The sequence below is a fragment of the Sciurus vulgaris genome (assembly GCF_902686455.1).
Source record: "Sciurus vulgaris genome assembly, chromosome: 6".
Lineage (NCBI taxonomy): Eukaryota > Metazoa > Chordata > Mammalia > Rodentia > Sciuridae > Sciurus > Sciurus vulgaris.
The window spans coordinates 23,594,808-23,618,988 of record NC_136466.1 but is presented as its reverse complement, the minus strand read 5'-3'; the positions used below and the strand labels follow the sequence as shown (position 1 = coordinate 23,618,988).

The following is a 24,181-nucleotide window of genomic DNA, read 5'->3' as shown; positions in this document are numbered from 1 at the left end:
TTTGGCATGATCATTGGGACATAGTGCTTGTGTGGTCTCCCCTGGAAAACTGGTATCCCTTCTCAGTCCTGCCAGAATTGCCACCTTGTCAGAATGACCTTCTGTGACCAGAGTGGGTCACATTCTAGTGTCTGTAGTAGGACCCTTTTTCCTTCTTCTCCAGTGTGTGACTTTATTTTTAATGGTTTCACCTGTTTTCCCATTTGTTGTTCCCTTCTCCCATTAAATTGGGAGCTTGATAGAAGCAGAAATAAGATCAGTCTCATACTTTTGCCAGTGATGGGGAATTCCCTTTAAAAGTAGATTTGTGCTTTGCCATGGTTCTTTCCTCCCTAGTGTATGACTGAACAGAGAAATGCACTCTTTTGCTCTCGTGTTCCTTGATGGAATGCATATTGCAACACCTGATGAAGAACAGAGTCAAGCAAGCATTAGAAAGTAGCCCGCCAATGCCTCCTTGTTCTTAACTCTGCCCTATTACTAGAGCTGACCAAGGTCCAAACTGAAGAAAGGTCATTGCAAACTCCGTGGCATTAATGTGTCTTTAGACAGTTTACTAATTCAGAAAACAATCATCCCTGAAAATATAACACATTCTTGTACAGCAGACTGATAATGTGGTTGATCTATTTGCCAGGTAGCTCTCTTATTGCCTGGGAGGTTTTCTGTCTTCTAAAAGACCCGCTAGAACTTGAACCACAGAATGCATACACAAAAAATACTGGCTTCTATCAGTATTAGGCTAGAATGTGTACTTGGGGTCACAGAAGTACAGCAGCTGGGTTTCTGCCCCATGAACTTCCATCGTGCCTCATCTACCCATGAAATATAGGAAGAGGGCAAGGAAAGATTTTTGTAGTGTATATTTGATATCTATGAGATCGATGAAGGTGGGAGCACTGTATAAACTCAATGACCCCCGGAGTATGATCAGGCCAGTGTCTTTGTTGGGCTGTCAAAACTTGTCAAAGAAATGCTATCACTCCTATGAATCTCACTGTGGCTCCCATAATTAGAGGGACGGTGGCTACAAGGTGTAGGTACCACTTACTCTGGTCCTAATTCAAGGGTCATTGTAACAGCTTCCTAAGGAGGGGTGATGTGTTCCAGGTTATGAGGCTCCTGTAATTGATGCTGGCCCTCGTGAGGTTATTGAAGAAAGCTGTATAAGCTTCAGAAAGTCAGAAGCGGTTGGCAGTGGCTGCAGTGACCGAAGTGAGACAGGGTCACAGCCTAGAAGAATGTTCACTAGTCCAAGTCATTAAACAGAGCCTTTCCTTAAGGCTGTAGTAATTAACTAACATGGGGCCCTTGATTCTGTAATGCTGTGTGATCCCAAGTGTGAGCATTTGAATGTCTGAGCCCATGAGGTTGGAGCTCCCAAAACCATTACCTAGTCATATGCCCACCCAGAGTGACCTTCTTTGGAAACTCCACATCTACTATGTTTGACAATTAGCCTGGGAACATGGGGGGGGTTATATTATAACATGGCCTTAATTACTGATAGTTTATTCCTATCCCATGGCAAAGCAATAGAAAATTTTGCTATGTTCTTTCTCTGGGAAATATAATCCTATTGCATTTTCTGCACAAGGAACAGATTATCCTTGAGTCAACTGGATTGATTCATAGACAGGTGAACACTGAAAATAGACTCATGAAGGAGGAGAGCTGTGCTTTGGATTTAAGCCTACTTAGTATTGGTAAAATGTGTGCGTCTTTGGCTAGGCACAGTGGTGTACATCTCCATTCCTTTATTCTTGATATTACAGCAAGTGTTTATTTCCTACTAGACAATGTACCCCGTCATTTAACATTGACTTGATTTTTTCATTCATTCACTGAGCAAATGCATGCTTATGTGACACATTTTAGATGCTACTGGAGTTTGAAGAGGTTTTAGATACTTCAAAGAGTTGACCCTGTGTTCACAGATGACATATAGGAATGTTAACCAAATCCTGTAAGACAATTTTAAAGAAGTGCTTTAAAGACTGATGGAAATTACCATCATTCTATGATTCTTAGAAGACAAGCATGTTTGGAAATTGACTCCTTTTTAAAATTCACTCTCAGAGATGCAAGAGAGCCTCCTAGGGAGTGTATTATACTGGTTGAGATTAATTTTGCTGAATTATTTAACTGTGGGGAGCATTTTGGATGCATATTATTACAGAGGGTGGGAAAAATTATAATCATCAAACACAAATGTTTGTTTTGTTACTCTGACAGACTAGACACTGCTATATACTTCCTAAAATTGTAAATGAGATATTCATTCCTTTGGTTCCTATACTGCTGTGATGTTTCACGGCCTTCTCTGTAGAATCTGAACTTCTTACTGTGGTCTCCAAGGTCCAGGATCAGCTGACTTCAGGCACCTTTTCCAAGTCCATTTCATGTCTGTCCCTACTTTACCTGTGCCATGCCAGTTACGTGGCCTTATGTGCATCAGAATCTTGGTTTTTACTTTCCTACCTCTGCTTAGGATACTTCTAGACCCCAATATTCACTTTTCTTTTTTAACTTTCATTCCTGTCCCAAATACTACATCTCTGTAGAGTTATTTCTTGGTCAGTCTTTATAAAGTACCTTCCACCCTGTGATGCTCTCTTTCGTATTTCCTGGATATGTGGTGTGAGTGTTTAACACAATTCATTCAATTTCTTTATAGATTACAATGCCCATTATCTTATACTATCCAGATTGTGGGCTTCATAAAGGCAGGATAACTCTTGTTACTCCCCATACTTGAGAACTTGGTACAGAATATGCAATTTGATCAATGCTCTATGATGATTTGATGAGTGAATAGATGGATGGAACAGATATAAGTTTAATTTGGGATGAAAACTGGGATTTAAGTGGTAAGCTGACTTTCATCCTCCTAGAAGTACAAAAGGATGAAAAGGATGATCTTTGACCTTGTCTCAGAGGAGAACGATAGAGAGCATTGACTCATAACATGATCCTGGGAGAAAGAAGCAGAGAAGAGACTTAGGAATGGCAGTGGGTAGTCAAAGAGGTAGGAAAAGAACCCCAGTCCTACACTGTCTTGAATGCCAAAGAAAGACAAAGTTTCCACGTGGGAGGAAAAGTTGGCAGTGCTTAAAACTTCAGAAGGTACAAGGGAAATCAGTATATTAAGAAAAGTACACTGACTTCTAATGGCTGAGCTTCGAATGGACCATTTCAACAAATGGATGAGAACATGCGATTCCTAGGGCTTACCACAGATCTGGAAGCCCTGAGCATTAATAAAAGTAAAAGAAAGAAATGGAGAAGAAACCAAAGATGAACTGAGGTGGTTTGTTTGGTGGCAGTAAAGATTTGTGCATGTTAAATTGTCAAGACACCAAAGGTTGCAAAGAGCATAAGATTAAATATACTGCTCTGCCCACTCTGTGCCTTGTTTTTATTGTTAAATAACAATTAATCACAACTCCTTGTAAGGTTACTACCAGTGTTTAAAAGTTGCTTAGAAGGTGTCCTGGCAAGTACTAGGGGCTCAATAAAAGTGTTCCAAAGTTTTGTTTTGTTTCCTTTTTTAACAATTAGTCAATTCTAAAAGGCAACGAAATACCCAGATTCCCCAAAAGAAAACGAAAAACCAAACAAACTGCTGAAAGAGGGTAGTAGAATGGAAAGCTTCAGGATAAGTGAAGCAAAAATGTGAAGGATGGGACAAGCTGTGTGGGAAACGCAGGGTGACCGGGTGTATGAGTGTCGGGGTCCGTGCTTGTGAAAACTGGATTCCTGAACCAGACGCACTGAATTGACATCTCCTGGTATGAAGCCTAAGAAACTGCATTTACTCCGTTTCTCTGAGTGATTCCTCTGCGTCCTAAAGTTTGAAAAGCATCCTGCTGGAACACAGAGAACTGTACCCTCCACGGTGTCCATCTCAGCATAGTGCCTGGAGTGCCACACCAAGGTCTTTTATTTATTTAGTTTTTATTTTTACAAACTGCATTTTGATTCATTGTACACAAATGGGGTACATCATTTCGTTTCTATGGTTGGGCAGGATGTAGATTCACACCATTCGCGTAATCATACATGTACATAGGGTGATGATATCTGTCTCATTCCACTATTTTTCACACCCCTGCTCCCTCATTTCCCTCTATGTAATCTAAAATTCTCCATTCTTCTATCACCCCCACCCCCATTATATATCATCGTCCACTTCTCAGGGAAAACATTCGGCCTTTGTTTTGTTTTGGGTTTGGCCTATTTCACTTAGTATGATGTGCTCCAATTCCATCCACTTCTCTGCAAATGCCATAATATTATTTTTCTTTATGACTGAATAATATTCTATTGTGTGTGTGTGTGTGTGTGTGTGTATACACACACACACTATAATTGCTTTAACCATTCATCTGTTGAAGGACATCTAGGTTGGTTCTACAATCTAGCTATTGTGAATTGAGCTGCTATGAACATTGATGTGGCTGTGTTACTGTAGTAAGCTGATTTTAAGTCCTTTGGGTATAAACTGAGGAGTGGGATAACTGAGTCAAAAGATGGATCCATTCCATGTTTTCTGAGGAATCTCCACATTGCTTTCCAGAGTGGCTGCACCAAATTGTAACTCCACCAGCAATGTAAAGGTGTGCCTTTTTCCCCACATCTATGCCAATATCTACTACTGGTGTGTGCTTAGGGTTCCTGATGGAAGGGACCAAAGTAGGGTCTGGGTTTGTGAGGCTGGAAGCTCAATATAAGCAGCTGTTTCAAGAAAAAAATAGGAATACAAACTTAAGCTAAAACCATGAATATGTATTCAGAATGAGAAACAAGATTACATTATGAATTTTTAAAAGGTGACATCATAAAATCTATAACATTATTAATAATTGACCGTCTCACATACATCTACACATCTTATTTGCCTAACCTTGGACTGCCTCTTTAAATGACGTCTATAAAGATAGTGAGAGTGGAAAGCAGCTACTAGAAAGGTAATTATCTCCTATAGCAATTTTGATAGCTATTTTTAATCATTGATGATCAATAGATGCATAAAGCTTGCAATTTACATAGAAACACCCCTGATACACATAATCTATGAACATCAGTCTTATGATTGGTTGTATTTTCTTGATTCCTGTAAAAAAGGAAAACTAGAGCATTTATAATTGTGGATGATGAACTGCTTATATTCTTGATAGTAGAGGATTTCTGTTTTGACTAGGTGTCTGTGGGAATTGAATCTTACACTTGCAATTTTACACATTGGAGTATTTTCTCTTTCTAGCCACATCTTTCTCCTTACTGCTTACATTTTTCTGGTGCTGGTCACTAACAGTTATGTTTACCTTGCCGTGTCCTTTGGACACTGTACCTTCATGTCACAGTGCTTGTTGAGTTGGTACCACTGGTAGAAGTATTCCTGGAAGACATCCCTATCCCAGGGGAGCTGGTAATCCTGTGCCTCCACAAGGAAGTGACAGAAACCCATTTAAATACATGCTTCAGCACCCTGAGCTGAGTGAACCCCCAATTCAACCTCCTCTTCATTGAGCCTCCAAAATTTGTATAAATCCTTCTAAGCCATGCAGGGTGAAGGGAAGGCAGAGTGAAATACAACAGGGTTTTAACAAATTAAAAGTAAGCCATCTTGGGCTGGGGGTGTGGCTCAGTGGTAAACCACTTACCTAGCATGTGTGAGGCACTGGGTTCGATTCTCAGTACCCCATCTAAATAAGTGAATAAAATAAAGATCCATCAACATCTAAACAAGTATTTTGAAACAGGGAAACCATCTTACTTTTCTCAGAATCTTTAGACTATGTTTATGCATTCCTGGGACCCTCCCAGGGCTTTGGAAGAGTAATGGTCAAGTGAGGACTTGAAACTTCAATTTTGTTCCATGGACTGTAGATTTCTTTGGGGGAAGGAACAAAAAGAAACACAGATTAGAAGTTGTCTATCATTTCAACATGTTTGATTTTTGACTAGATAAATGAATGTACTGAGTGTATCTAGTGTTTCCCTTTTTCTGCAGGATTATTAATAACAGATGTGCACACTGCCTTATGTTTGCCTGGCAGGGCCTCCCTTTATAATCATTTGTAGAAAATTGCTCTCTTCCTCCCTATTCTGTATTTGTTATAAAGTTGGACCCTGGAGTATTCTGTTTCTCATGGATCATGAGAGTACGACGTGCAGGGACCTAGTTGTACACAGAATGGTCCACTCACCACGTAGCAGAGGATCTAAGTTCTAATCATGGCTCTGCTTCTGATTCACTGTGTGGCTTGTCACCACTTCTTCCTGGCCATGAGTTCCTCAGCTAGTCAATAATGGCGTTTGACCAAATCAGTAGTCATTAGGAGCCTAAGAGCTCCACAGAAGTGCCTTTCAAAGGTATCCAGATTCTGGTTCCTGTTTTAAACAGCAAGACTCTTCTTTTTTGGTATTTTTCTTGCTGAAGTTGCATTCAAGATTTTTTTCTTAAAAGGGTTATAATATTTTTAAAAAATGAAATTGGGTTTTTGATGTTGTCTCCAGTGCTTGGAATTACCTGGGCAGCATTTTAACAATGGATCACCCTGAGCCCCAGATTTTAATGGAGATCATAATTTGTATTTAAGTTTCCTTTTGAACTGAAATGTAGTCAAGGTTGCCATTATTCCAGATCAAGGGTATGCGAGCCTGTCTACCATTGGGATTATCTGGAAACTCTGATAAACAGTGATGCAATAGGTGCTTTATCTCTGACTGTTGTTTAATTAACTTCAGTGTAGTTGTTTTTAATAACTCCACAGTTGACTCTGGGATAAAAACATCTACTAAAAGCAACCACTGCATGCTGTCAAGTTGTAACAGTCTATGTATTAAAACCAAAAAGTCACAAACTTGGTGTCTATGTCCCCTTTCTCCTCTACCTATTGAACATATCATTTGACTAAATGACCACTTTATACCTAAGTTATATAATGAGATCATTGGTTGCTTTGTGTGACAGAGGAAGGGTCCCTGGTATGCTGGCAGTGGGATTAGCTTCTGTGTACTCATCATGGAGTGACTCACTGTCCATCCTGCCTGCAAGAATCTTGGACTGTCATTCGTGTCCTTGTCCTACCACTAATCCTGCCACCATACACCAGTGGGTTAACTTCTCTCATTGTAATTCAGCTTTTCCATAACATGAGTAGATTCATATCAAAGGAACTAGCAGGTGTTCTAAGATTCTATGATCCTTTTCTTATTTCACAGAATACGATCAAGTGGAAAGTAAAGGTCTAATTTCCTCTGGGCTTCTGCAATGTTCTTTCTCCTTTTAATAACGTTGGTGTGTATAAAGGCCAGTGTGTGATGACTGTGCCCCATCTTCTTACAACACTCCTCATTTACAAACTTGTTGGATTGAGCACTAAAGCAGGGATCACCTTATAGCACAAGACTTACTCCTTGACTGGCACCTGGGCTGTGGGGAGGCTGACTTGGAGGTTTGCCAGGTCACCCACAAGAACTTCCTGGTGGTGCCTGGCTTGCATTCATGTATACTCCCAGGCAGCATTAGCTCTACTAGGGGATGTAAAATCATTCATTTACTCCAGATTCATGCATTTGTATTTTTCATTCATCAATTCCACACACATATTTAAACATCTAATCATATTAGGTACTGATTTCAGCACTAGGCCAGTGTTTGGAACAATACAAATGTCACACAGGTTTCCATGGAGCATTTAGCTGACCATCAGGAAGGATTCACTCAGATTTCTGAATGGAATTCCACTAATGCTTGATGGCCATGTGTCCTGTGGGAATTTTTGCTAATTTTCTACCAGTCATAAAGTAATCATTGTCTAAACCATATAGAAGATGACCCGATATCACCAGGCTGTGAGTTTTTTTAGGACCCACATTTTGGTTTGTCATTATGGTCACTTTGGTCCCACATATTATTAATTATTTGCTGCTGACTAAGAACGAATAAACAGACAGTCCTTCTCTGCAGAAAATGTGGTATGTCTACATGGACCACAGGAAGTAAATATGCTAAAGGTTGCACAGTAATCTGAACAGAGATGAGCAGCAGGGACTGTGTCCTTGGATGGCTTAAGGCAGAGCAGAGATGCTGTGCTCAGGGGCCCTTGGTACCCCACTCTTGAGACTTACTTTTTTAAAAATTGTTTTATTTAAGTAGTTACACCTGACAGTAGAATGCACTTTGATACATTGTGTATAATGGAGTATAACTTCTCATTCTTCTGCTTATACATGATGCAGCGAATCCTTCTGTAGAGTAGTCAGTTCTTTCCCATTTTGAATGACAGGTATGTTTGCCCTTCATTTTACAATTTGTTTTGGTTTTAGAATTCCATGAAAGTGATGATATTATCTGGATTCGTGTTGGTAACTAATTAGTAATGCTGCTATTCGAAACATGCGTGTCAACACGAAGGATTTGGGAAAGATTTCTTGCTTTAAAGGTGATCAGCATTACCTATGGTTGACAAGTACTTTTCTTATTCTCCTGGGATCAGTGTTCCTATCAGCCTTTCAGCTCCTGGAAGTCAGGGGCATATCTTACTTAACTTGGCTTCCTTAAGTTGATTAGATAAATAAATCTGTTGACAACAGTTAAAGTTGGATAAACCACAAGGACTCACACAGGTACTGGTCTGAGGTTGTCTCTCACTCACTCACATTTCCAAAGTCAAGTAAGGCTTAAGCTGTGTGTCCATTAGGACCCTTGTAACTCTGACATAGGAAAGAGCAACATGGCTTCCTTTGCCATGACTGGCAATACAGAATGATTGCATTTGAGATCTTATTTTACTCTCCAAATAAATATTCTGAATAGTATTTTTACTCTCCAAGATGGACTTCTAGGGTGTTTCTTTCTCTTTTTTTTTGTTTTTGTTTTTGTCTCAGACTAATTCCAAGTTTTAACTTTAGACCTTTAATGGGTCTCTGAATGGGCCCCTCACAAAGATGTTGGAATTCCAAGTGTCATTTGGAAAACAGCTTCCTAGGAGACCCTTTCCTCCTGGGATGTGTGTGGATGTGCATGTCTCAATACACATCAGGAAAGAAGACTGCATGACATGGAGAGCTCAAGCAAGCATCCAGAGGGCCCCTTTGTTCAGAAGAGACAGATTTTTAGAGTTGTCAGGAGGGTGAGAACATGCAGACAGTAGCCAGCCATGCTCTTCATTAGTTGTTTGTTTTTGTTTTTTTTTTTTTATTTCTATCTTTCTTGCTCTCAGCAGTTTAAAGTCTGAGCTTCTCTCTCACCTTGTTTACTTCAGATGCCTCAGGAACAGTACACACACCACCGGAGCACCATGCCCAGCTCTGAGGGGCCACAGGTCTACAAAGTGGGGATTTACGGCTGGCGGAAAAGGTGCCTGTATTTCTTTGTCCTGCTCCTCATGATTTTGATACTGGTGAACTTGGCCATGACCATCTGGATTCTCAAAGTCATGAACTTCACAATCGTAAGTGAAATCATGCTGGGTTGTTGAACGCTTGCTGGGGAAAGGGGAAGCAGAGCCAGATGAGGGGGGGTGTGGAGGAGTGATGTGGTATGACTCAGTACATCCTGCAACCTGGTGTTTGGGTAAACGGGCTTCCTGATCAGATTGAATATGGACCTGGGCTTCCATCTCGCCTCAGTTCCTGAGGCTGGTGATCTACTTTAGGGGCACTTCTCTCCTTTACGAGCTCTTGTCTGCTTTGCCTCCATTTTCATACCTGTGTTTCCATATCCTGTAGCTTTGAAGCAGCTGAAGTAAATAACACAGGAAGAAATACAGGATGAACTCAAGGTGTTACGTTTCCCACAATTTTAGTGGTGATTATAGACGGTTTCGTGAGGTAGGAGTTGAAATGTTTGAGTGCAATTAAGCTTTGAACATTATCTCAGAGTAGTATCTGTCCAGTTGCACCTTTCTGTCCATTGCTACGTATAACAGAGCATGTCCTCGTTTTTGAGGAGGAAACTCTTCTCTGGCACTACTTGGGAAAAATGGAGATGAGAAAAAGGTGAGTGGGTTTTCACATCTTAGGAATTTGCTTTTATACTTTTTTGAAGAAATTTTGCTATTGGTGTTAATGGTCCCTGTACAGAGTAGGTAATTACTCATTTGAGTTGAAATGGAAAGAAAATAATGAGAAAGTAACTTCTGGCATTATTCTGAGTTTTTTTTTCATTAGAGATCCTAGCTATAGGAACAATATAAGTAACTCATCTTACTAATAAGGAGGTAGTAGTTGGAATCCATTGACCTAAGAAACTTTTTCTTGTTCTGATGGCAAAAGTTAATAACTATATGAGCAATAAAAACAAACTCCTGTTTAAGAAGTGTAACTGTAACAAAATTAATGGTGGGGTTTTCATAAGCACATCCCAGGTGTGATAACAGGTATTTGTTTTCTGAATTGTGAGGTGCAAGCTGTGCTTGGCACCCTGTGCATAGCCTATACCTCTTTGCCTTTGCTCAGGCAGGTGCTTCTACTTGGGGTACTTTTCTCTGCCTCCTTGCCTGGAACACCTCTCCTTTATGTTCCTGTAGCTCCATTTCTTATTTCTAAGACTTGACATTCCAGATAATAATTTTTGCATGTATTTCCAGGTAGACTGAAGTTTGAGAAGGGTAAGGGCTGTTCCTCTTCCCTTTGTGTCCTTGCCCATCACTTATGTTAACCCAAGCATCCAACAAACCTGGAGATGTTGCTTCAGGCATCAGAATGACTCTCTTTGCATACTTGTGATTAAAGCTAAGAAATGATCTAGTCAACTTTACTTCAATGTTACAGAGTTCTATTTTAGGGGAAAAGGTTGAGTTATTTCACAATACAAACAAACGTCTGTATTGCAATATCAACTTTGGCAGTCTATTGATCCCTTTCCTTGGGGCTGTGGGAAGTCCCAGGTTGTATGTTCTACAGTGTTGGAGTACAACAGCTTCTGTTTCTGAATTGAACTCAGTAAAGACTTTTGGAGCTTGAGCTTTCTTTACAGATGAGCAGAATTCAGAGAAGTGGGTAAGCAGGAAGAGAATGAAGATCAGATCTAGTCTAGAGAGCTGGTATAGGTGAGGATACATAGAATGGGTCAGTTTCTTCAGGTTTAGGGATGAAGAGGATGTCCTGGGTCCATTTGGTCATAAGTCCAAGTGATCACACTTGCCTTCTATTGGTGTACATGTTCTTGCTTTGAATATTGAAAACTTAGAAATGCTTCTGTATTGCATAACATAAGAACACTGAAGCTCAGGCAGAAGAATGGAGGGTAAAGGTTTGAAAGACACTTAAAAGATAGAAGTACTATACCCTGATTATCCTAGTTGGATATAGGATTTGAGCAGTGAGAAGTCATTTTGGAAGAATTCCAGGTTTGGCCTGGTAAGAATATTGGATGGTGGGGCCCCAAAACCAAGATGGTGTTTATTATCTTTCCACTGAAATTCCTGAGACCTGGTGGTCCTCACCCCAATCCTCTGCTTAAAGTCAATTCTCCAGTCCCCTGCATTTGTGATTTTTTTTTTTTTTAACCTGTCTGGCATTCATCAATACCAGACTTTAATGATACCTTTAATGACATGGGGGTCAAAAATAGGAGTTCCAACCTTGATAACTGATTTTAAACAAATGGGACTTATAGATTGTATTTTATGTGGTGCATGTGATAGAAGCATATATAAATGTATATGGAACACCACTTCACCCCATGGATGGTAGCTGGGGGAGCAATATCATATGAAGGCAATAATCTATATGAAATCAGGTATTTCCTGTAGTTAACTAAATTGATTGTCAAAGTTGAGAGTCCTTAAAGCTTTACCAAACTAACTACTTACTGAGGTGAGAATAATGCCGTTATTAGCCGTAATTGGTACTTTACAAGAGTAATGCGTTTGAGCAAATAGAAGTGAAGTGTTAGAAAATTGGTCTTGCCCTGAAAGTTAAAAGCATATTTTTTCATCAATCACAGTATAAGACATAGTCTTTTAAAATTATAATTTTATTGCACAAACAATAATTTACTGACAATAAGACCTTGCAAAAAGAATGAGGTATTAATCAATGTTATATTGGAAACTGAGATGAACAAGCAAATGAAATCAATGAGGTAACAGTGAAGCACTTTATGCAGAGATTTTTAAAAAGTCAGCAACAGAAAAGAGTGATTATTTTATATGCTTGGATTGTTCCATAATTTGGGATTTGGAAGAGCTTACACTATAATCAAACCCTCTGAGAAACAATGATCCAAGAGGGTGATATCCAGTGGAAGTCCTTCTGGATGACCTAGCACACCATCCTGGACTGGAAACCTGGAATTCTACTTTATCATTAGACTTGAATTAGTTTTTAACCCTGAGACTGGGCTACAAGAGCCCGCTCAATACAGCACTGTGGACATACAAGCACATTTTTCCAATTTCAGAGGTAAATCAGGAAAAAATTGTTTTTTCTTCCGCTCCTCTTGGTGGAATACGCTGGTGTTCATTACTAGATAGGGGAACAAGGTTACACTTTTCAATTTCCCCCTACATTAAAGTGTGTGTGGCTTACCTAGACCAAACATAGCTGAAAATCAACCTCTCCTGGTTTATCACCTACTGTGGCATATAAGGGAACTAATATTTATTGTGTATATTCTGTACATGAAATGTAAAGAACTAAGCAGATACTTGTAAAAAAAAAAAGGCCAACAAATAACATGAAAAAATGTTCAACATTCCTAGCAATCAGGGAAATGCAAATCGAAACTACACAGAAATTTCATCTCACTCCAATTAGAATGGCAATCATCAAGAATAAAAATAACCATAGGTGCTGGCAAGGATGTGGGGAAAAAGGCACACTCATACATTGTTGGTGGGACTACCAATAAGCTCAACCACTCTGGAAAGCAGTATGGCGGTTCCTTAAAGACTAGGAATGGAACCATCATAAGACCAGGTATGCCTCTTCTTGGTATTTATCTAAAGTAACTAAAACCAGCATAATATATTGATACAGGCACATCATTATTTATAGTAGCACAGTTCACAATAGTCAAGTTATGGAACCCATAGCCAAATGCCCATGTACAGGTGAGTGGATAAAGAAACTATGGTACATATACACAAAAGAGTTTTACTCAATCATAAAGAAGAATGAAATCATGGCATTTTTCTGGTAAATGGGTGGAAATGGAGAATATCATGCTAAGTGAGATAAGCCAGACTGAGAAGGCCATGTTTTCTCTCACATGAAGAAGCCAGACCAAAATAAGGGGGGGGGGGGAATGAGGGGGGAGAATTGAATGAAAATAGAAGGGAGATCAGTGGAGCAGAGGAAGTGGAAACGGGTAGGTAGGAGGGACAGGAAAAAGGAAGAACTAAGGTATACTGTGTACATATATGAACATACCATAGTGAATGTCGCCTCTACATATATCTATAAAGCACCCAATATGAAAACCTATAAATAAATAGAAGAAAGGCTTATAAAGTTGAGCACAGGTGATATAGAGAGGGAGGGGAAAGAAAAGTAGAAGCACTGGGGACTGAAGTGGAGCAAATTATATTCCATACCTGTACGATCATGTCAAAATAAACCCCAGTATTATGTATAAATATAATATACTAATAAAAATATTAAAATCCTTAATTTTCAAAACAACTCTACAAATTAGGTATTATGATCCCCATTGTACTAAAATAAATTTGGTATCATTTCTGTGGTACTAAAAACTACCCAAAGCTCAGAGCAGTTGAGTGATTCACTGAAAGACACACAGCTAGGAAGTGAAGAATTGGAGTTTCACCTCAAAGCCTAACCTTCCCGCTGCAGGGTTCCTCCTCCTAATGTTGCAGTCACCTGGCTCTTCACGAGGACCCTGGAGCTAACAAAATGGCCTCTTATCTCTGTTGCCCATCCTGTGCCATTGGTAATGATTTCCTCTCCCATCTAAAGTTGTCACTGGAGATGTGACATTTTCTCCCGAGTGTGGTTCCCTGGTACCGATGACTGTTCGGGGCTTACCTTCTCTTGAAACTGTAAGTTGATGACCCGTTCCCTGCACCATCTCTATCTTTTGTTTTGTCCCCTTGTTGTGTTAATTGAACACAATTGTCACAGGTCAACGTGATGATTCAGTGAGTTAACTCATATTAAGCATTTGTAGCAGCATCTGACACATAGGAAGAGTCAGTATTGACAGCATGAAGTCACGTGAGACAGGTGACACCACAGTGTTGGAACGAAGGGCTCCTACTCTAGAGACAGATGTCCTATGCATAATTTTTGATTCTCCACTTACTGTGTGGCCTTCAACGAATTCCTTAACCTTTCTGAGCTGCCGTTTCTGAGAAGTAACAGCACAACCTACTACACAGGATTGATGAGCAGAGCATGATGCATCGTGAGTGCTTCATGTAAACGTTTGCTGGCATCATCCTTTATTGCAGGCTCTCTGTGCCAGGTGCTGTGCTATTGTAGTTTACGAATGTCACCTAACTTAAACCTTATCCAGGTAGATACTGCTGTGATGCAGACTTTATAAGAGAGAGGCTCATTAGCGTGATTTGAGAATCCCTGAGGTCTGACTCTGGATCCCGGTCAGTTAGCTAGTTTGACATTGGGGAATAGCATAGAAAACCTCAGCATGAATGCTTGGGCCTGGGTGGCTCCCCCAACCTGGCCGTGACATACATTTCCTTTATCCCCTGGAGCTTGGTTTAGAACCAAATGAGCTAGACGAGGTGTTTCTAAAGCACCTTCCTGTTCAGATACTATGGTTTTGTCTTTTCATCTTAGCCATGCGAAGCCTCGTTCTATGGAGGGCTATTGCTTCTGCCAACACTTTCTAGCAGACCAGTCCAAATAACCTGGCCTCAAAGACCTCCCAAGTATGGCTGCATCGATCATGCACGCTATCATTCCACACAAGTGGTCATTAAATGGCAACACTAAAGAGGGTTAGGAATCATGAATAGGTGGCATGGTCTTTGGCCCCACTGGGTATAAAATAGATGAAGTAGAAACTGTAGGAGTCAGTTCATCAGAAACCCTCATGTTACAGATGAAGGGATTGGGGTGACCTAACCTCAGCGCCCCAGCTGCCCTGGGAACTTCTCAGGAGCAAGAATCTTGATCTGCTCATTATTTTCATAGCCTCGGTCCAGCCACTCGTATACAGTTAGCTTTTAATATGCATTTATTAATGCTAAGTTGCCTTTTGCAGACTAAACCCAAGATAATGGATGTTACGTACCTTGTCAGTGCTGGGCACGTTGTAGGTTCTCAAATTATCCATCACTGTGTGATGCAGATCTCTTTCCAGTCGCTAGAATCATAACATCCAAATGATGGTAATTTGTGTTTGTATAAGTAATAAATGTCAATTTGGATAATAAAAACTTGTATAAATAAAAGCTTTAATTCTCCCACAATGCTGATAAAAACGCTATGAGGTAGGTATCATTGTTATCCATATTTTATAGATGGAGAAGCAGGGACTCAGAGAAGTGCAGTAACTTGCCCAAGGTCACACAGTCTGTGAGGAATGGAGTTGGGATGGGGTTGCAGGGAGTCTGGCTCTAGAGCCCATGCTCTTAATCAGTGCACAGTGCTGCCCATTTCCCAAGTGCTGTTTTTCACAAAGACAAATTGAATTTGCTCAGTGTGATGTCTAACACATGATTTATTTACCCAAAAGGAAGATAAAGATCCACCGAGGGTCAGAGGAAGGCATTCTAATACTTGTAAATTGGACACACTGTAAAACAGCAAAAGCCAGAGAGAGCGGCCAGCTTCTTCCATAACTTGGGATGCTGACCTGTCTGCTCTGGGAAGGCTCAAGGAACTGGAGCAGAGGGTGGCCAGGGCACATGTGCCGTGGGGAGGGGAAACGGTCTCAAGGGAATTCAATGGGAGTGTGGGTGACCGTCACAGCAGAGGGCCCCCCGGGGGTGCCGTCAGGAACCAGTGCCTCCTCAGGATGCTAGGATCAGGCTTGCCTTGACAGACTCATTCTTCAGGCAAGAGTCCTTCTACTTTTCTTTGGCTCCTGGTGAGCAAAAGTCTCTGTGTCTGTTCACGTTTTCTGCTTGCTTGCAACTTCAGCTTGCCTCTGACCTTCCCTGTGACCTTTCCCATTCAGTCCCCACCTCTACTGGTCCTCGCCTCTTACCTAAATGAAATGCCAGACAGAGAGCCCCGCTGGCCCAGTAGATTCTGCACATCACCTTGCGCTTTGCTTGCATGCCCAGACAAGGACCTAGATGGCTCAGCACCTGCAACCTGGGAGGGTAAAGTCACAGTTTGGCAGAATCCTGTGCTTGAGCAGCAGGGTGTGAACTCCCTTCTCACAAAAGAGGTCAGATTTCACTTGAAATTGGTATCTACGTTTGATCTCCTATCCACATTGCACTGGTAAAGGGTTCTTTCTTCTCATTTCTTCTCTCAAGTCCTCCCAGCTGGAGTCCATGACGCCTCCTCTGTGCTTTGCTCTGCCGGGTGGCAGGCAGCAGGGGTACATGCAGTATTGCTTTTATTTTTCTGTCCGTCCCCCTATTGGGCTGTGAGCTCAGAAGACGGGAACCTTAAACTATTCATCTTTGTACTACAGCTCTCAGCCCCTCGCTTAGCGCACAGTGGACACTCAGAATATGCTTACTGAATAAATGAACGGGGCAAAGTTATGAATAGGCAGTCACTTTAAATTAAAATGTGGAAAGATGGGTTAATAGAGCTTTATATGGCTTTGAAAATGAAGCATTCACTGATTTATTAAGGTAGACAGATCATAAATGAGATGAGTGCTTGAATTTGATTATGAAGAGGTGTTTTAATACAGATACTCCCTTCTGTGTACCAACTACCTGATACATTTTAATTACACGAGAAGGATAATAATGCAATGTGAAATAGATTAGATGCTGACTTTATTCTCATTAATACGCAGTTTTGCTCAGCTAATGAGGGAAGATGGTATTATTGACTTTAGTTATACTTTTTGTTTGACTCTGTTAATGAATGTGTAGTATATGCGAGAAACACACAGTCTGTGGAAGATTCCAGCCTCATGTGAGAACTTGGGAAGGCATCCTATATGGAAAACATCAGCCATTCACCTCAAGTGCTTTGACACTTGTGGACACTTTTCACCCATTAGCTCAAAGTTGTCAGTCTGAGACATTGCCAAAATGTTATTTTTAAAGCAATGTAGAAATTTTCATGCAGACAGACCACCCTCCAAAATCTATTTTGTTCCCCACTCAGTCTTAGAGTGGCTCTCTGATGTCATCTTGGGTCTGGAAAGTGTTTTGTACCTTTGTAAGCTCGTCTATCATCCGGAATGGTTCTGGTATTGTAATTACCACAAAGTGAAGTGAATCAGGACTGTTAGGAAGTTATACCATGTAGTGGGCATATTTGCTTCAATTCAATCACTATTTCTTAAGCACAGTGTGCAGTGTTCTGTTTTGTGTGGACGTTAAGCATTATAATAAAACTGGTCCTATACTTTAATAGTTGGCTCACAATTTTCTGGGAAAAATACTCAATGTATCATTGTAAGACCTTCCAAAATGGGATATATTTTAAGGAAGTGTGAAAGAAGAATCAACTAAGGCTAGAAGGCATTGAAAGGCTTTTCGAGCCAGGAATTGTGGGATGGAGGAGGCCTTTTGAGAAGTGTGCAAAGCAGAGAAAGCAATGTGGTTGTTCTCTGGAAGCAGGAGGGTTAAACTTGATTGGGAAGCCTCCATCAGGATGGCCCTGATATGAGAGCTAAGGCCACTGAAGAGGGCAGAGATGGTGGGGAAGGTGGAGACAGGAAGCTGACAGTGGTCAAGCCAAATAGCCCACAAGTTACACTCTAGGGAGGTCAACCTGAGAAATGTGAATTCCAATTCCAATTATCAGCAAATTACTATGCAATTTTATCCTATTATTTGGATAGTACTCATGACCTTTGCCACTTATTAGCGTTTTCTGTACCCCAAGTTAATTTTTTATGGTTCTAGAATTAAGAAAAAGGATGCTGGAAAATTTCTTTGGAAATATTTTTGTTGTCACGTATCACACATAATTGCTCACGCATGGAATTTTTATTCCTGTAGGTCCTGCTCCTGAGAACTATGAATAACCTCAAAAATTTGCAATCATGACTACATCTCAGGAATCTGTTTACTCTTACAGAGGCATTAAACAGTCGTAGGAGAGAAGTTACCAATCTCCAGGGGCATGTTACTGCAGATAACTTGAGGCTCAGTTTTTCCATAATAGGGGAGTGAGAAGATTCAAACTGTAGAAAGAACCAATAAACAGGAGGAGGTTTTCCCATCTGATGTACCTGAGACTGATTAGTTGGAATTTCTGGGCTTGGGTGGTTCTCTAAATACTCTATTCACTAAGTGTTTCAAATGAAATAACTTTAAAATTTCAGTTCCTCAGTCTTGCCACATTGCAAGACTTCAACAGTACATGTGGCTAGTGGCTGCCATCTTGGACAGAGCAGATAGAGAATATTTGTCCCATCCCAGAATCTCTTTGTTATAGAACTTGGTCTAGAATCTATCATCCCACCTCTTACATTAGTCTTTGAGGACATGCTAAGACCCTTGAATGAAGATGTTCTTCATTCCTTACCAAACAGCATTTCTTGTTTTTGTTTCTTGGCTCTGGATACTTGCCAAATCCTGGAACTACGGGATTAAGGTAGGAAAACAAATACACCCAATACAACTTAACAGTAAGAGAAGAAAGTATGTCATAATCTGATAAACAAATGATCAAAAATAACTATAACATCCATAGCAGCTTTGTATCTTTTTGACACACTCCTTCTCTCCCTTCCTTTCAGTTTTCTAAATTGGGAAGGAAGTGAGATCATAAACATTTTCATCTTGCCTGTGAGGAGTAAGGTGGATCTTTGTAAGGTAAAGAGGTATATTGAGAAGGGAGGGGGTAGAAGCTATGTTTAGCCCTATTCTAATTTTGCTAATTTATAAAATATGCAGTTAGGATCACATGCTGCATAAGTTTATTCAAAATCACATAGTTTGTACTTCTAATTACTACGTTTTCCAATACTCCTTGCCTCAGAATGAGTTTTTTTCCTCTGTAGAAAAGTGTGTGTGTGTGTGTGTGTGTGTGTGTGTCTGTCTGTCTGCTTACTCTATATCTGGTTAAACAAAGATTCAAGGTACTAAGTTCCAGGGAATGAATCTCATGTGCCTTTTAAAATCTTAATTCATTCATTTAAGTAATGAGCATTTGATCTGGCTATCTGCACAAGAAGCTGTCTTAAAATTTAGTGACTTAATATGAAAAAAATAATTCATATTGCTCTGAATCAGTTTGGGCACAGTTGAGACTCTACCTCTTCATGGGGGAGCTGAAAGATTCTAGAACAGCATGTAAATGAGAAAGTGTCGTGGTCGACTGGTGGCCCCCCTAAAGACATGTCCATTCTTAGAACCTCTCAGTGTTGCCATATTTGGAAAAAGGGGACCTTATCTAAATTAAGGATCTTGAGACAAGGAGATTTTTCCTGACTTATTTGGGTGGACTTTAAATTAAATGACTAGAGTCCTTATGACAGGAGCCAAGCAAAAATTTGACACAAACAGGAGTGGAGACAGCATGACCTTGGAGTCAGAAATAAGAGTAATACAACAGGTGAGGGGATGCAGACAGCTTGAGGGCCAGTCCAAGGACGTCAGAAGAGATGGACGGACAGATTCTCTAGAGCCTCCAGAGGGTGTGAAGCTTGGCAACAACTTGATTTCAGAACTTTGGCTTCTACGCCTGTGAGAAAATATATTCCTATTGTTTTCAGTCACTGGTTCCATGGTAATTTGCTATGGAAGCCACAGGAAAATAATACAGCAATACTGTCAGGTCCATGTTTGGAAAACAATCTGGCAAAGCACCTCCTGTACCCAGTGCTGATCACACACAAACACCACACGGGCATCGAACACTCCTTGGGCAAAACATGGAGTGCCTGTGTTCTCTTTATTTCTCATAATGATCTTTTAAGATGCTAGTATCTCCTTTTGATTGTAGGAGAAAACTGAAGCACAGAGATCTTAACTAATCTGCCCAACTTTTCAAGCTGGTAAATGGAAAGGTGAGACACAGATATGCCTAACTTCAAAGCTTAGGGTTTTAACTCTTCTGGAAAATGTTGACTGTCAAAGAGCAAAGTCAGTGTGTCATGAATAGTAATGACTCCACTTGCATAGTGTTCAGGGCCAGTGACAGTCAGTGTGTAGGGAGGACTGAGGCTCAGTGGGCATTTTCAAACCTCTTAGATCCTGGTTCAGTCATTGGCTACTCAAGCAATTTTATCTTTGTGAATAACTTTAAGGGGTCATGCTAACCTCATAACTGGTGCCTGTAAGAATCATAATTTGGTTGCCTTTTAAGTTACTTTTCTGCACTCACTAAGCCATACATAAATGATCTAGCTAATTGTTGTCTTGCTAAAGAACAAGTTAAAAAACGAGAAAAAGAATTCCTCAATAGGAAGATATCCTTTCAATTTACTAGAAAAACCCAAATGACTTCTTTGAAGATGAAATTGTGCATTCTGACCAGCTTTTAATTACTAACAAATATATCAATATATTTAAACAAATATCTTATGTTTAAATAAGAACAAACCATGGGCATTAAAATGTACCAACAATGGGCTGGGGGTATACCTCGGTGGTGGAGTACTTTCCTAGCATGTGTGAAGCCCTGTGTACAATCCCCTGCTCCACAAAAATAAACAAATAAACAACAAACAAAAACTTAGCAACATTTGCCTTTGTAGACTCAGGCAAGACACCCAGTCTATGTCTTTGACATATTTAGTAAAATCGCATTAGTTAACCATCAAATTTGGTTTGAGCATCAGGGATTTTGACCCTAGATGTATTGTTAAGAAAGCATGTGAAAATCTCTTAATTACAAGATAAAAGAGGAAGCACTATCCCTAAACCCTAAATATAGAAGGGAATGATCATTTGGATCACTGGATCACTCATCAGATTAAAATCAGTTAGGTGCCTTTCATAGTTGATCGCCATTTAAGAAATGAATGCTTTATGGTTCACATAAGCGTTTTCAGATACGCTCAAGTGAAACCTTCATTGCAATTCTTGGCAAGGAGGGTTTCAGAGAGCAGGGATAATTTGTGTCTTATCATTCACTGGTTGAAAGCCTTGTGCTTCTGACTTCTGTGGTTTTCTTTGGAAAATAATTTCTCAGTCCTAATTAAAGCAAAATGGATCATTTTTGAAATCCTCACCTCTTCAAGTTCATTACCACTATAGTTACAATCTGGTAACAGCCTAATACATGAATAACAGTCATCTTGCCCAACAGATGTTTGTGGAGATCTTCTCATAAGCCAAGTGCTAAGTACTTATTGCAAACTTGTGCTGCAGTCTGGAGGTACAGGAGTGAGTAAGACCCAGAGCCTATCTCCCCTCATGCAGTATTCTGTACAGTAGCAGAAAGACAGGAATTAATCACATGATGAAGCCAATCAATGTGAAAGAGTAACTGTGATAAGTGGGTGTTGTAAGAATGTATGAAGGAATAATATGGCATGATCAAAAGACGCTGTCAAGACCAGATGTGCATAGGTACCAAAAGGGAAAACAGAATAGGAGAAGTCAAAGGATCCTGGGGGATGGTGGTCTGCAAGTTTGCATGTGAATCCCTGGGGAATCTGACAAGTTTCCTCCCAGGGAGACTTGAATAGTGGTGATGGTAGGGTGGAGGCAGGTGATAGATACTAGTGAAAGTGACCTCCCCCTGCATCTGATGTGTTGAACATGATGTGAGGAGAATGTTCTTATGTAACAGTAGTTGTGGTATTCAAGACAAATTAAACATAAGCAGCTAAAGGGAAAAAAGAATCATCATAACTAGGAAAGTAAGAATGAGTCATGATAATTGCTTTCTTCTGGAGCACTTGGCTATATCATGGATGAATTGGGGACCTCGCCCTTCAGAATAAATAGATTAATTCTTCTCACTTGCTATGAATACCTTCTACATTAAGGAAAGAAGGCTGACTTGTAGCATCTTTTTCTTGCTTTATTAGCACAAAACAACATTTGTCTGCTCACATGTGCATTGACACCTCAGGATTTGCAAATAGATTATTATAATTAATAGAATGAGTATTGAGAGCTGATTCTGTGGCAGGCTTGGTACTGTGCACTTAACATGGGTATATTATCTAATCCTGTGACAACCCTAGCATGTGAGTTCTACAATATCCTCCTTTATTTTTTATAATTTTTTTTTATTTTTACAGACTACATGTTGACTCATTGTACAAAATGGGGCAAAACTTTTTGTTTCTGTGGTTGTACAAGATGTACATTCCTACCATTCATGTAATCATACGTGTACATAGGGTCATGATGTCTGTCTCAGTCTACTATCTTTCATATCCCCACCCCCTCCTCCCTCTCATTTCCCTCTAAGTAATTGAAAATCCCTCCATTCTTCTCATAACATAATGGGGGGAGGTAACCCAATACCTCCCCCCACTATGTTATGGCATTTGCAGATAAATGGATGGAATTTGAGAATATCGTGCTAAGTGAAATAAACCAAGATGAAAAAACCAAAGGCCAAATGTTTTCCCTGATAAGTGGATTGATATCCTCATTTTCCAACTGAGAAATACGAATCTTAGAGCAGAGGTCAAGTCATTTTCCTAATTGCAGTAAGTGACAGAGTTTGGATCCGAAGTCAGGCTGAACTCCGGATTCCTAAAGATGGTGCTGTGTGACCTTCCATGATGCTATGCAGTCTGAGAGTCTACTCTTTTATTCCTCAGAGTTCTCAGTCCCAAGGCTTGTGGCATTATTAAAACATTTCAACATCTCACAGCAGAGCACATGAGAAATACAGTCTGCAGTACCCTCAAAACCACTCATGTCTGGAACCTTCTTGATGCTCCCAAGCAACTACAAAGACATTTTATTCCAACTGGTGCTGTGCCTCCCATCCTATTTATTGAGATCCTGTCTTTTCTTTGTGTTTTCTAACGGGCCTTATTGATTCTCCCCCATCTTATTGGACCAATTGCATATTGAACTTAGAGAGGTTAAGAGGTCTCACAGCCGGCAGACTTAATTACACAGAAGCAAATCCTCTCCATCTATACTGTCTGGATTATTGGCCTATTTTCCACTGGGCTTTCATTGTGCAGAGCTACTCTGAAGTCATATTGGCCACTGATGGTTGGGAAGGATTCTAATGTGTGAAAAAGGCAATCTTAGAAGCAACAGGATTTAGCAGTCTTGAGAGAAGACGGAAGTGGGTTGAAACCTAGCTGTGCTCCTGATGATCGAGGTGACATGAGCCCAGCAGCTTCCCTTCTTTGGGCCTTGCTGTACTCATTTGTAGCAATGGATTAATAATACCCACATTGCAGAGTTTAATGAAGATAGATGATAACCAGAAAGTAGAACATGGTAGACAACCAACACTAAGCCATTCTTATTGTCAACTTAAACACATGCAGAATTGCCTTTCAAAGACAGTAAGATTCAGTTGCTAAAATTCAGTAGGAATGACTAATAGAGTCTTCAAAACATTTAACTTGGATGTCGCTGAACATCATCATTGCAGTAAGAATTACAGTCGCTCAGATATTTTATATGTACATATTATTGCCAATTCAACTTAAAATAGATCTCTGGGAAGCAGTAAACTATAACCAGTCTGGGGGATGAGATAGCCTATAAAGAAGCAAACTGCTAAATAAACAAAGTAATTATTGGTTGTGATGTGTCCTCTGCAGGAAAGAGATGTCATGATGAGAAATCGGGCATGGCCTGCTGTGGATATTGGTCAGCGTGTGCCTCTCTGTAGAGGTGAATTTTAGTGGAAACCTGAAAAGAATGAGGTTAAGACGGCCATCGGGAGAGCTGGCAGAGATTCCAGGGAGAGGAAAAGGGAGGAGGGCGGGGTTTCAGGAAAGTTAGAAGATCCTGATGGGGAAACCCTTGGAGCAGGCATTTTCTACATGGTGGCAAGAAAAGGAAGGTGCCATTGAATGTCTACACCCCATGTGAGAGGCAGCCAAGGGACAACGCTGGTCTTGGTTCCCTGCCCTACTCTGCTTTGTCATTTATAGGGACCATTGACTTTTAATGGCTTGTTTCTGACTGGCATCTTGTGTGATACTTACATC

General features: G+C 40.3%; 1 protein-coding gene across 5 annotated transcripts in view; it reads left to right on the top strand.

The window, feature by feature from the left end:
* Nucleotides 1-24,181, top strand: part of SGCD (sarcoglycan delta) — a 629,843-nt gene that overhangs the window by 206,891 nt on the left and 398,771 nt on the right. For 4 of the 5 annotated variants that reach the window (XM_079144990.1, XM_079144988.1, XM_079144989.1 and 1 more), the window contains exon 2: nucleotides 9,276-9,464. In XM_079144990.1, the coding sequence (XP_079001116.1) occupies nucleotides 9,276-9,464 (189 nt within the window). Of the gene's footprint in view, nucleotides 1-9,003; nucleotides 9,144-9,275; nucleotides 9,465-24,181 lie in introns of those variants that run through there. The other variant, XM_079144987.1, reaches the window with a different exon arrangement.